The sequence below is a fragment of the Grampus griseus genome (genome assembly GCF_964374135.1).
Source record: "Grampus griseus genome assembly, chromosome: 3".
In the NCBI taxonomy this organism is placed as follows: Eukaryota; Metazoa; Chordata; class Mammalia; order Artiodactyla; family Delphinidae; genus Grampus; species Grampus griseus.
In genome coordinates, this window is record NC_139019.1 from 121818542 (window position 1) to 121831872 (window position 13331).

Genomic DNA, 13331 nt, shown 5'->3' on the forward strand with positions numbered 1-13331 from the left:
GGTATCACCTCACACCAGTCAGAATGGGCATCATGAAAAAATCTACAAACAATTAATGCTAGAGAGGGTGTGGAGAAAAGGGAACACTCTCGCACTGTTGGTGGGAATGTAAATTGATACAACCACTATGGAGAAGAGTATGGAGGTTCCTTAGAAAACTACAAATAGAACTACCATACGACCCAGAAATCCCACTACAGGGCATATACCCTGAGCAAACCACAATTCAAAGAGAGTCATGTACCACAATGTTCATTGCAGGTCTATTTACAATAGTCAGGACATGGAAGAAACCTAAGTGTCAATTGACAGATGAATGGATAAAGAAGATGTGGCACATATATAAAATGGAATATTACTCAGCCATAAAAAGAAACGAAATTGAGCTATTTGTAATGAGGTGGATGGACCTAGAGTCTGTCATACAGAGTGAAGTAAGTCAGAAAGAGAAACAAATACTGTATGCTAACACATATATATGGAATTTAAGGGGAAAAAAATGTCATGAAGAACCTAGGGGTAAGACAGGAATAAAGACGCAGACCTACTAGAGAATGGACTTGAGGATATGGAGAACGGGAACGGGAAGCTGTGACAAAGTGAGAGAGTGGCATGGACACATATACACTACCAAACGTAAAATAGATAGCTAGTGGGAAGCAGCCACATAGCAGAGGGAGATCAGCTCGGTGCTTTGTGATCACCTAGAGGCGTGGAATAGGGAGGGTGGGAGGGAGGGAGATGCAAGAGGGAAGAAATATGGGAACATATGTATATGTATAACTGATTCACTTTGTTATAAAGCAGAAACTAACACACCATTGGAAAGCAATTATACTCCAATAACGATGTAAAAAAAAAAAAGAAAGTAAAACAAATACCATATGCTAACACATATATATGGAATCTAAAAAAAAATTGGTCATGAAGAACCTAGGGGCAGGACAGGAATAAAGACGCAGACGTAGGGCTTCCCTGGTGGCGCAGTGGTTGAGAGTCCGCGTGCCGATGCAGGGGACACGGGTTCGTGCCCCTGTCCAGAAAGATCCCACATGCCGCGGAGCGGCTGGGCCCGTGAGCCATGGCCGCTGAGCCTGCGCGTCCGGAGCCTGTGCTCCGCAACGGGAGAGGCCACAACAGTGAGAGGCCCGCGTACCGCAAAAAAAAAAAAAAAAAAAAAAAGACTCAAACGTAGAGAATGGACTTCAGGACACGGTGAGGGGGAAGGGTAAGCTGGCACAAATTGAGAGAGTGGAATTGACATATATACACACTATCAAATGTAAAATAGATAGCTAGTGGGAAGCAGCCACATAGCACAGGGAGATCAGCTCCGTGCTTTGTGACCACCTAGAGGGGTAGCATAGGGAGGATGGGAGGGAGGCACAAGAAGGAGGAGATACGGGGATATGTGTATATGTATAGCTGAGTCACTTTGTTATAAAGTAGAAACTAACACACCATTGTAAAGAAATTATACTCCAATAAAGATGTTTTAAAAAATTGTCTGCATAGCTATTTTGTGATTTAATTTTAAATTTGAGGGACTTCCCTGGCAGTCCAGTGCTTAGGACTCTGTGCTCACTGCCAAGGGCCTGGGTTCAATCCCTGGTCAGGGAACTGAGATCCCACAAGCCACGTGGTGCTACCAAAAAAAAAAAAAAAAAAAAAAGAAAGAAACTCTCTTAGCCTGAGACAAAGGCTTGCTGGCCTGAGGTAATTTATTTGGAGGCAAGGGTTAGGGATGAAAGAGTGTTACAGGGAATGAGGGAGAGATAACATAAGGACGCATTATTGTATTAGCCACCCAACGATGAGTGCAACTCGTCCCACAGAACCTTCTGAAGAGCCTTATGAAATCTCAGGACTGCCCACTCCAAAGGCTGAACGGAGGAAGCATTTATCCATAGATTCCCCATTAGTGAAAGGTGGTCCACAGTTTTGGATCATGCACTTGTTACTGGAGAGCAAGTTCCCACGGGTGTCCCTATTGCAACGTCAGAGAAGCTGACGACAGGAAGCAAGAGGTGCATGGCAGGGTCCCGACAGCGCCAGGTAGCATTCACCTGAATCTGGTGAAACTTCTTAGCATTAGAGATGAGGCTGAGAACATCCAAGTGCATCCAAGAGGTCGCCAATATAAAACCATTATCAGCATCTGCCCAGACACAGTTTTTTAAGAACACCATTCATTCATTCATTCATTCATTCATAAACCCATTCAACAAACATTTTTTTATTTTTATTTTTTTTTTCAACAAACATTTATTAAGCATCAACCACATGCCGGTGACTATGTTAACTACGAGGGATCCAGTAGTTTGTCTATCATAAGTGCTTTGCTCTCTTGGAACTTGCAGTCTATTTGGGGGAATCAGGCATTTAGTAAATTATTATAACAATTAGTGAATTACAATTGTGATAACTATCATGAAGCGTAGGATGATAAACGTTCTAGTCATGAGAATCAAGGAAGGCTTCCCCGAGGAAGTGGCATTTAAGCTAAAACTTGCAGAGGAGGAGGTGAAGAAAGTAAAGTAGGGGAGAATAACTAGAAAGCGTGTTGCAGGCAGAAGGAAGAACGTGAACAAATACCCCTTGGCAGAAAAACTTTAACTGTCCTGAGGAAAAAGAAAAGGCCAGGGGCACTGGAGTGTGTGAGTGAGGGGGAGAGGCGGGGGTAAGTTGGTGGCTGAGCAAGAGCCAGATCACGTCCGGCCTGATAGGTCAGAAAAGGATTTGGATTTTATCCTAAGGTCAATGGGCATCTACCAAAGGATCTTGAACAGGGGAACAATTATAATCAGATTTGGGGTTTTGTTTTACATAATGCAAGATACGCTTGTAAATACAAGCAGCAGAAGCTCATAAATATCACACAGGTATTTAAAAAGAGCACCATCTGTAATCGCTATGTAACTGTACAAAAACAAAGAGGAGTGTTGATGAGGTGGGAGCAGTGGGCTGGTGGCCTGAGCCTGGAGTCTGGGAAGGCCTGCGTAGTTCACTTTTTCTGTGTTTTTGAGGACTACTTCTTGGTCTGATTTGACGCCAGGTTTGCATTTGGGTAAGCCACAATGAAATCCCCACTGAAAACTCTCCCCCTTCTTCAGAAGCTTCAAAAGAAAATTTCTCAAGTTTCCACTAAGACTAACCTCATATGTGGGTGGTGGTAGGGACCGCCTATAGGATGTGACTCAAAAGGTGCTAAAACGCCACTCCTATTCAGTGTAAACTTTCTATGCCCTCTGCTAGTGTCTAAAATTCTACCATCACCATTCCATTCTGACGAATGTTCAACTGTCAAATATGGTAGCACTGGATCTATCCTGCCTTCCTGGGACGGAGCTGGTTTTTTGTGTTTTCTCGGGGATGGGAGGATTTGAAGCTTTTTGAGATCATTGGCCACACAGGGGCAGGGAGGGGCCATGAGACTGGGTAGGTTACATACAGCGAGAGTGAAAGGAGCTTGGGCTCGTTTGTAGTTAAAGGATGCATACATAATGTTGCATGTGTATCTTTACATAAACTTAGGTAAACATAGATGGGTATACTTATGGCATATACATGACTTTATAACATGGGAAGCAATAATGGTAAGGAACATAGGTCCCAGGATTAAACCAACCTGGGTTCAGATCACAATCTCTGTGACTCCAGGAAAGTTGTAGCACCTACCTTATAGGGTGGTTGGCAGGATTCAATGAGATAGTCTGTTTAAAGTCTTAGCACTGCTCTGAGGCATAAATGTTACGTTACTAAGATGATGAGTATGTTTGTCCTTGTGCAAACATGTGTGTGCCTGCACGTGTAGGTGCAGATGTGGGTATGTAAGGGAGACAGAGTATGTCTAGGAACAGGAGCGGGGGGACTTCCCTGGCCGTCCAGTGGTTAAGACTCTGCGCTTCCTGGTGGGGAACTAAGATCCCAAAAAAATACAAGAGAGGGGAAGAGGGAGAATGTTGGCCACTCCTGCAGGTGGAGTTCCCACTAGAGTGGCCCTTTCTGTGGGGTGAGGGGACTGAGGGACAGCTCACAGAGGAGACAGCTCAGCTTTACCAAGCGGGGACACCAAAGGGTCTGGAACTACAGGGCCTTCCTGATAAGCACAGAATCTAAAGTAGAAATCAGTTGAAGGAAACAGGCAACGGAGTGGGATGTGTTGCTGAAGTTCAAAACACCCTACATAAAAGAGAGATGAAAGAAAAAGAAAAGAATTGAAAGTGATCTCTTGGAACTGACATGTATCCAAATCAGGCCCCTGTGCTTGGAGAACATATGACTTCATCTGCTCCATCCCAAAGCTCCCCCCTGTTTTGAGCCTCACGCATGTTTGCTTTTTCAGAACTGACACAGAAGAACTTTGAAAAGCCTGTAAACCACTGTGATCTCTTCTCAGACCTCTTGGTTCCCTCTTATGGTTTTCCCATGGAGTTATATCTAAGTACTTTCTTCATGATAAGGAATTGTCATCCCTGTGTTTGAGAGAGAAGATACAGTAAAAGCAGAGCACCCAGGATCTAGTCCCAGTTCTGCCCCTCACTCACTGGGTAACGTCAAGGAATCTCTCAGTCTCTCTGGGCACAGCTGCCTCATCTGCCAGAGAATTTGATTGGTCACTCTGGGTCATTATCTTTTGACTTCCTGCCATCCTAGATGAGGTTTAGCTCCCCTCAAACATCTCTCCTCCCCTTAAAGTGGTATCACCATATGACATGGTGGTTGAGAGCCCAGATTACCAGCCTCTTGCTAGCTGTGACTCCTAGGATGAGTTATTTAACCTCGAGTCTCCATTTCATTCTTTGTAAAACGAGGGTAAGAAGAGCATAGTGTATCATTGGGTGGCTAAAAGGATTAAATGAGCTAGTGCAGTTAAAGTATTTAAAACACTGCTTGGCACAGATAAGGGCTACACTACTCTGGTGTTACGTAATAATAAGATCATTATTACTTTATTGGGTAACTTTGTAGTGTTAAAAGAAATATACTATTGATAAATCAAGAAATAGAAGTATAAGCATTATTTGGGGCTATAAAAGGCTCCAGTGGGTAGGGTAGGGGGGACCTGGGACATTGCTTTTCCTTTTTCTTTAAGCCCTCCTATGCTTTGACTTTTCAAGGATGTGTCTGGACCACCACAGTATTGTTTTTTTAATTTCAAAAGATTGAGCAAAAAGATCACTCAAGTCCCTCTCAAATCTCACAATTCAAGGACTGACTGTGATTTTTAAGGAACAGTATTTTTTAGGTGGCCGGTTTATCTTTGGTATCATAGCTACCGTTAATACGTTTGACGTTTTCAGGAAATCCTCATACAAGGTTAAAATAAACACAATCACCGGGGCATGTTTATAACTGAGTGTGTTTCAGCGTCTGGGAAAGGAGCGAAAATGAGAAAGGTGAAAATATGAACTTTGTAAATATTTGTCCCTATGAGCTAGCAAAATATTTGGCCCCCTGTAATCTCTTCCCAGAAATCGACTCCGTTGCACAAAGGAAGGATCAGTAGCAGTAAGCACAGAGGAAAGCACTGCCGGCGCCCAGCGCTGAAAGCGTTAACAGGGCTGAGTAAAGCGATCCCTGAAGTGAGTAAGGCTCGAGTTGTAAAAGTTTGCAAAGCAGCGGCGGCAGCAGCTCCCAGGGAGATGGAAGCCGGTCGAGGGAGCCTGGCGGAGCGGCAACCGAGAACCGTGCTGAGCTGAACTCAGCCGGGATTACAAACTCAAGGTTAGTGGCCCCCGCACACCTCCCCGCGCTGACATCTTTGGAGAGTTCTCAGGAAGGCCGGCGCCGGCTCTCAGCCTGGTGTGTCCTGTCTGCTTTATTCACCAGTGGGGCCGCCGGCTGTCGTGCCAAACCTCCCGCGAATGCGTTCGCCCAAGCCCTGGCGCTGTGAGGGCCGGGGTCCTCTTCCCTGGAGACTCTCCTAAAGGGGAGACTTCTTTTCAGACATCCGAAAGGAAACTGTTTCTGGGACAAGGATGATTTTCAGAATACACACACACATAGGCGCACACACACACCTGTATACACTGCTCCATCTTGGTTCTTGCAGGCTGTGACCACAATCCAGAATTCCTATCTGCTTCAGTTGAAACTGAGAACCATTGTCAAAGTAACAAAACAGGCTGTGCAACTTTATCATATGGGAGGGCTATTGTCTCTGAGGCTAAGATAATCAAGGTGAGAAAAAAGAGAGAGGAAAGAAAGAAAACAAAAAAAAAGAAACTTCCAAGCCACATGGCCTGGAGTTGACAAAAGAATTTTTGAAAATTAGTTTCTAGTAGAAATGTTTTTTGTACATTGCTAGAACAAAATAATGGGGGAAGATGTATTGTGAAGGAAAGAATTCTACAACTACATGAGATTCAGATACATTTATCTACGTAAACAGTTTGTTATAGTATGGTGCATAGCAGATAAACTTAAAAGAAGGGGGGAAAGAAAAGAGTAAATAGCTTCAGAGAAATTGCATCCTGAGGGGCCTTTCATTTGAGACCCAGATGGACTGCCTGAGGGCTTTCACCCTTGGAGCCCTGGCTGAGAGAGCGGGGTGGCTTTGTCCCCTCAACAGGCCAGTTCTGTTTCCCCCTCTTGCCTTGCACACGGAGAGGCAATGAGTAAGTAGCCAGTGGCCGGCCGTGCTGACAGCTCCCTCACATCCGCCAGCAGGCAGGAGTCGAGGCTTATACCTGCTAGCACTGAATCAGAATGAGTCATCTGAAACTTGGGTGCGGGAGCAAAGTCCTTGCAAACTGCCTTATGAGACGCTGGCTGGATGTAGGTGGGATACACCTCTCCGAGCGCTCACAGTTTTTTCTTCTCTTCCTTTCTCCTTCAAACCGGCAGGCATCCGGACATTCTCAAGAGGCAGTCTCTGCCCCTTTGGCTCAGCTGACCTGACCATGTGGACTTAGCCCCTCCGGGTCAGGACTGGAGTTTTAAAATAAAATGGATGATGTGACATTACTTGATCTTCTGGAGTGCCCCGTGTGCCTCGAAAAGCTCGATGTCACCGCCAAAGTCCTCCCTTGCCAGCACACCTTCTGCAAACCATGTCTCCAGAGGATTTTCAAGACCCACAAAGAGCTGAGGTGCCCCGAATGCAGGACCCTGGTGTTTTGCAGCATCGAGGCGCTGCCGGCCAACCTGCTGCTCGTGCGCCTTCTGGATGGCGTGCGCTCGGGCCAGGGCTCGGGGGGAGGGGGCTCCCTCTGCAGGCCTGGCGTGCTGACCTCACAGGGCAGCAGGAAGAGCAAGACTCACCCCCGAGGTCTGCAGTGCAGCCCTTTCCAGCTGGTGCCTAACATCAGAATCCACATGGATGGGGTAAGAAAGATCTCATTTGTTCCTACTGTGTCCACTTGGAGGTTGGGTTTGCCTGCACCAGCAGTTGGGGCTTCTGTTCTTTTAGTTACATTTCAAAGACCCCCTGCGGAGGATTCCCTGGGGATAAGTTTCTGTGGGCGGTGATCGTTGTACTGAGACTTGGTGGAATCCTGAGCCTATCTGATCCACCCACGAATGCTTAGATTGTTAAAGCTTCCCAGGTTCTCCCTGCTCCTCGTCCAGAAGGTGGTAGGACAAGGAAAGCTTTCTTGATTGTATTTTTGGTCTTACATTTCTGCTTTTCTGAGGCCAAACCAGGGCACGGGAAATGCACAGAGGATGGGAAAAAAGAAAAACAAATCTCACTGCTTGTTGCTTTTGAGATCTCAAAGAAGTTTCCAAATGTCAGGTTTTGTTTGCATTTTACCCCGATCCATCTTTCCATTCCCAGTCATAAAGTGCCATGATGACAATGCTCATTCATAATGGTTCAAAGTTATCAAGATACTTAACTGCCCAAATTTCACGTGGGAAGGGAGCGTATATGTGGGTAGAGTGATTGACAGGAAAGGCTGGCTGTAAAGTACAATAGATGTGTGTAGGAGCCCCGCAGGTGTGTCTTACTTTACAAAATGAATAAAACATACACAAAGTACACATCAGAGGCTGCAATAAAAAAAAAATGAAGAGCCGCAGGAGAGCCCCGGGAGATCACCCAGTAATGTTTTTGGTGTTTGTAATGTGAATCGCTCTCTCCAGCCTTGTGGGCACATCCTCAGGACTCTATCTGACCTGGATATGGGAAGCTAGGTAAGGGGACATTTCAAGAGAAGGGCGTGGTCCTTGTGGCTCCAGGAGGATTATTTGCTGTCACTCTTGCAGTCAGTGTGTCCACGTGGACATGGCAAGCTGTGGCTTGGGTGGTTGGCATACTTAGAAAGTCTCAGTGGTATTCTGTGAAGTCCCACCTGAAGCAAGCTTTAACACTGGCAGCAGAGTCTCACAACTCCCTGCTGTGAAGAGCCGCAGAGGGTGGGAGGGTCTTCCCTGGATTCCTTCTCACTGAAGAAGAATAGCCTTGTGGTGTGCATTCAGAGCAAGTTTCTAAAGTATTCCTTCCAAGAGCTCACCCCTCCTCGGGTTCCCTGCACCTTTAAGCCACCCATGCAGTAGGGGTGTATGGAAACATTCCAAAATGAGAGCGGGAAGAAGCAGGGCATTGGTGTGATTTCTTCACTGCGGACTTTTTAGTGCCATTGGGCCTGTGTGCGTGAACACATTCCCGAAGAGGGCTTGGCGCCCTTGTTTAAGGCTCCTTATTAGCCCTAGGTCTAGTCATCAATCAGAATCCACAGGCCTGGAAAAGGCGGGGTCAGGGTTGCGGAGCAAACTTTCTGAGGCAGGCTGTGTTTATAGAGCATTAGGTTCTATCTTTGGTCAGCAAATCTCCCTTTGAATTCCTAAGACCCAGCAACCTCTCCCCTCCCTTGCGCTGCAAAGTCTGCAAAGTCCCTGCAGGGCAGAGTATCATCGATCACTCAGAGTGTCGGGGGACTGGGAGAAGGCAAGTCCCCTACCACCTTCGCATGTTTTTGTTCATGCTTTCATCTTTTTTCGATGTGGCTACGTTGCTAAGAAAAGGTAGCAACAGATGGATCCACAGCTACCTACTTTTTGAAACACAGAGGATTCCCAGGCCCCTCCCGGCACAGGGAGTTGTAGGAACTAGAGCTGGTCCAACGGAAGAGACAGCCAGTAAGATGCTGCGTGTCCCTGGAACTCTTTCACGAGGACCTGTCACTTCAGACCAAGGTGCCAGTGATGGGGTTGTGCCCATCCTCTGAGCTGCACTGGAGTCCTGCCATGAGGCTGAAATGGAGAACCAAGCCGTTGAGGGCTCCTGCTTTCAGGCAGGACCTGGTTTAGTGAAGACTCTCTACAAGAGAGCAGAGCTGGCAGCCAGCCCGCAACTGCCCCTGTTTCCTTCATTTCCTGAGCCTCCCTTTCTCCAAGTGCCTCGTGTCATCTCTTTTGCCTCTCTCAATGGGGATATGAACAAACTATTCCTGGATGTAAATACGGCTGTAATTCTGCAACCTGTTCTACTCCCCCAAATACAGCTACCTTTCCTATAAGTGTGAAAGCGATCACGTGTCCCTGGGTTCAGAGAATTGTGGATTATCTGGGAGGCCACACTGTTCTGAGAGGCGGAGTGATGGCCTTGCATCCTCAGTCAAACCCTCACCAACCTACTTGCCCTCTCAGCCTCAGTTTACCCAATCCAGTCAACACTTAGTAATACTTGCTACCCCTCTTCCTCCAGGATAGTGTAAAAATTATCTTTACAACATACTCATAGCACCCTAGAAAACCTATGCCGTGTAAATGCAAAGTATCATCATTATCATTAATTTAAACTGGCTGTATGTCTTTGGGCAAGCCACTTAAGCTCGCTGGGTCGCAATTTAAAATTCTGTAAAATGGGAAAATGTATTACAAAAACAGAGAGCCACTGTGAGGCTTAACTAATGAGTGTTTGCAAAGCACTTTGAGATTCTTAGATGAAAGGCATTAGGAAGGTCGTTATCATAGTAAGCATTATTATTGACTGTTTAGTGTGCCCTGCCGTGCATGAGGCATTCTACAAAATACAGCAGGAGTGATAGCCCTTGCAGGAGAGTGTAATAGGTCTTATTATTGAACTTGAGTCTATGATGAGTCCAGGCCAGGATAATACTAAGTATCAAGTACTACCCTACTACGGCATAAATAACCTGTTGTCACAGGGTACCATTTTCTAAAACACCTCTTCCAAAGGACTCGATGTTAAGGTGGCACTCCCAAAGAGTTCATTTAACTTCCTGTCCAGCAGCTTTTTAAGCCCAAAGTCTGTTCTGCTCTCCTAAACTCATCAAAACCACAAGCTCATCAAGATGTTTCTGTTGGCTCAAAGAGGCCTGGTACTTTTTGTGCCAGCCAGTATACTAGGGTGGAACCAACAGTCACACTTCACGGTGCCAGCCCAAGAGACAAAAAAATAGTCCACTGTGCCTACCTGTCTAAAACCCTCCTAAGCCGATTGTGTAAAAAGAAAACTTGAGAAACGGCTGTGGGTTTCTACAGCACGCAATTATTTCAAACCAACAGGGGAGATCGGCAGACTCCTGGAGGGCCCATGGCAGTGCAAATCCCACGGGCTCTTATTCCTTCCCGTACTGCAGGTGAGCCAGAGGAACTTTGCAAGCCTTCGAGAAGATTATGGGCTTCTGTATAGCTGATCTCTCTTCCTCCTCCATCTGTTATCCTTTAATAATATTTCTGAATTAGAACAGGCAAGAGGGGCTTCCCTGGTGGCACAGTGGTTAAGAATCCGCCTGCCAATGCAGGGGACATGGGTTTGAGCCCTGGTCCGGGAAGATCCCACATGCCGTGGAGCAACTAAGCCCATGCGCCACGACTACTGAGCCTGTACTCTAGAGCCCGTGAGCCACAACTACTGAGCCCATGTGCCACAACTACTGAAGCCCGTGTGCCTAGAGCCTGTGCTCCGCAACAAGCCAAGCCACCGCAGTGAGAAGCCCGCGCACCGCGATGAAGAGTAGCCCCCGCTCGTCACAACTAAAGAAAGCCCGCGGGCAGCAACAAAGACCCAATGCAGCCAAAAATAAATCAATAAATTTATTTAAGAAAAAATAGAAAAAAGGCAAGAAAGCAGTGAAGATAAAATTTGCAAAGTTAGGTTTGAAAAATACCAGAATTCAAATCCTGATTCTGCCCCTTGATAGTTGTGTAATTTGGATGAATCACTTAAACCTCAGTGCCTCTAATTCCCCTTTTATAAACTAGAGATAACAGTAGTATCTACCTCAGAGCGTCAGTGGGGAGAAATAAATGAAACTGTTAATGTCAGTTAGCTCGTAGCACCGCAACTGGTTCCTATTACAAGCTCAATAAATATGAGCTGTTATTCTTATTAAAGCGACTCAAGACTTTCCAGTCTAAATTACACAACATCTCTCACTCCCTTGTTAATCGAGTGTCCTCCAGAGATGGTCCTGGGTACCCTGATTTTTGGTTTGCTTTGTGTGTCTCCAAAGGATCTGGGGCTATGATTCAGGTGTGTGATTTCTCCCAGCATGCGCTGACTTGGCAGCTCACTTCCAAGACCCTTTAGGAGCAAGGACTTGATTCTAGGAGAAAACGTGCTACCCAGCGTCACTTCCCCAAATGGCAGCTCAGCAGGACACCATACAAAGGGCAACAACCTGGTGCACCTCCGCAGCATCACCAGTTCCTCATTAAGGTCTAGCTTTCCTTTCCTCTGCATCTCTCTATCCCCAATACAAACGTTGCCGCCCTGGGCCTTGCAGGGCAGGACTCTCTCCCTTCTTTGTTAAACAACATGCCAACCACACACATTCCCGTCTCCCTTGCCCTGTCTCAGCAAGAACACACCTGCCACCTACAGCACACAGACCAGGTGGCCGTGTCCTAGAAACTTTTTCAGCTGGTGTTGCAAGCAGCTGAGATGGCAAAATGAGGTCAGAAGGCACATGAGGGAATTGAGGCTGGGTAGAAACCAGAAGGCGCCCAGCCCCTTTTCCTGGGTTTCAGCTGCTGTGTCCTTCGGCAGAGCTGTGACACAGACGGTGGTTTCTGCTAAATTTACAATGGGACTAAAACCATCCCAAGCCCCTGAAAACAGCAGGCAGATGCCACTGGGTCAGCAAGGCCTGGATGCGGCAAGTGGAGGAAGACATAAAGGTAGGAGCTGAGGTTGAGAAGTCAGGAGACCCAGATGGTTCCCCAGATCCACCCACATATGCAAACCTTTTAAAAAACCACATGGCCCCAAACTGGCTTTGCTCCCAACCCTCTCTCCACGGACCTCCTTCCTAGTTACAGTTCCCTCCCTTTTACTGATTAGTGTTTAAGGATTGTGGTCAAATGGAGCTGGGTTTGTGCTGGGATTCAATTACTTGTGAGCTATGAGGCCTCAGGCAAGTCACTTAACCTCCCTGACCTGCAGTTTCCATATTTGTGTAATGGGGATAATAATGGCGTACATATATCAGAAGGCTATTGTGAGATTAAAATGAGATAATGTATGTGAAAAGCTTAGTGTAGTATGGTACATAATAGATGCTAATAAATGTTAAATAACAAAATTAACAATAGAGGAGAAAGCTTGGGGCATTGGATTTGCACCCACACATAAACATGCAGAGTCTTCTGTTAAAAAATTAAGCAAAGGAGATAGCAAAAGGACAGGGGCTTCACGAAAAGACAAAACTGTAGTGATGAAAAATAGTGGCTTTCAGTGGTTACCAGGGGTTCTGGGTTGGGAGAGGATTATAAAGGGATAGCATGAGGGAATTTTATGGGAGGAAGGGGCTGTCCTGTATCCTGTTTGTGGTGGCAGTTAAATAAATCTGTGTATGTGTTAACATTCATAGGAATATATACCAAGAGAAAAAAAAGTCCATTTCACTGTATGATGATGTTTAAAAGAATATTTTTAAAAATGAAAGGGAGCCCTTATACATTTCTTTGAGTCTCTGCCTCAGGTCCCACTCTGATGTCCTTTCATCTCTGTGTGTACTGGGTCAATGCTATTTCGGAGAAGGATTTTATCATCATTTAAATGATCAGGGTAATTCCTGCAGGTGGGCTTCTCTCTGTTTTAGCAAACCGTTCTATTACCTGCTTCAGTTTTCTCATCAGTTAGAGGTATCTGGCCAGTAGACAAACACAGCGTTTTGACCCCCAGTGGATGGCCCAGGCAGATGCCTGGGATAGAAGGTTCTCCTCACTCAACCTCAATTATCCAGCACATGCGCTGGGGCATGTCACCTAAGGGATCAGTCAACGCATATTGTGTGTCATTTTGTTGCCTCTTAGGTTGTCTTTCCACATGTCCCTTCATACTATAAAAAGATTATGGAATGAGGGAAAGTGCTGTTCAGCCCTTGACTCAGAAAGAGCATGTCATCCATCCCATT

General features: G+C 46.0%; 1 protein-coding gene across 1 annotated transcript in view; it reads left to right on the forward strand.

The window, feature by feature from the left end:
- Positions 1 to 5610: 5610 nt before the first annotated feature.
- The window catches only part of SH3RF2 (SH3 domain containing ring finger 2), a 143673-nt gene continuing 135952 nt past the window's right edge, over positions 5611 to 13331 (forward strand). Inside the window, exons 1-2 of the mRNA XM_082650226.1 lie at positions 5611 to 5727; positions 6850 to 7329. Coding sequence (XP_082506352.1) covers positions 6952 to 7329 — 378 coding nt within the window. The 5' untranslated portion in view covers positions 5611 to 5727; positions 6850 to 6951. The remainder of the gene's footprint in view (positions 5728 to 6849; positions 7330 to 13331) is intronic.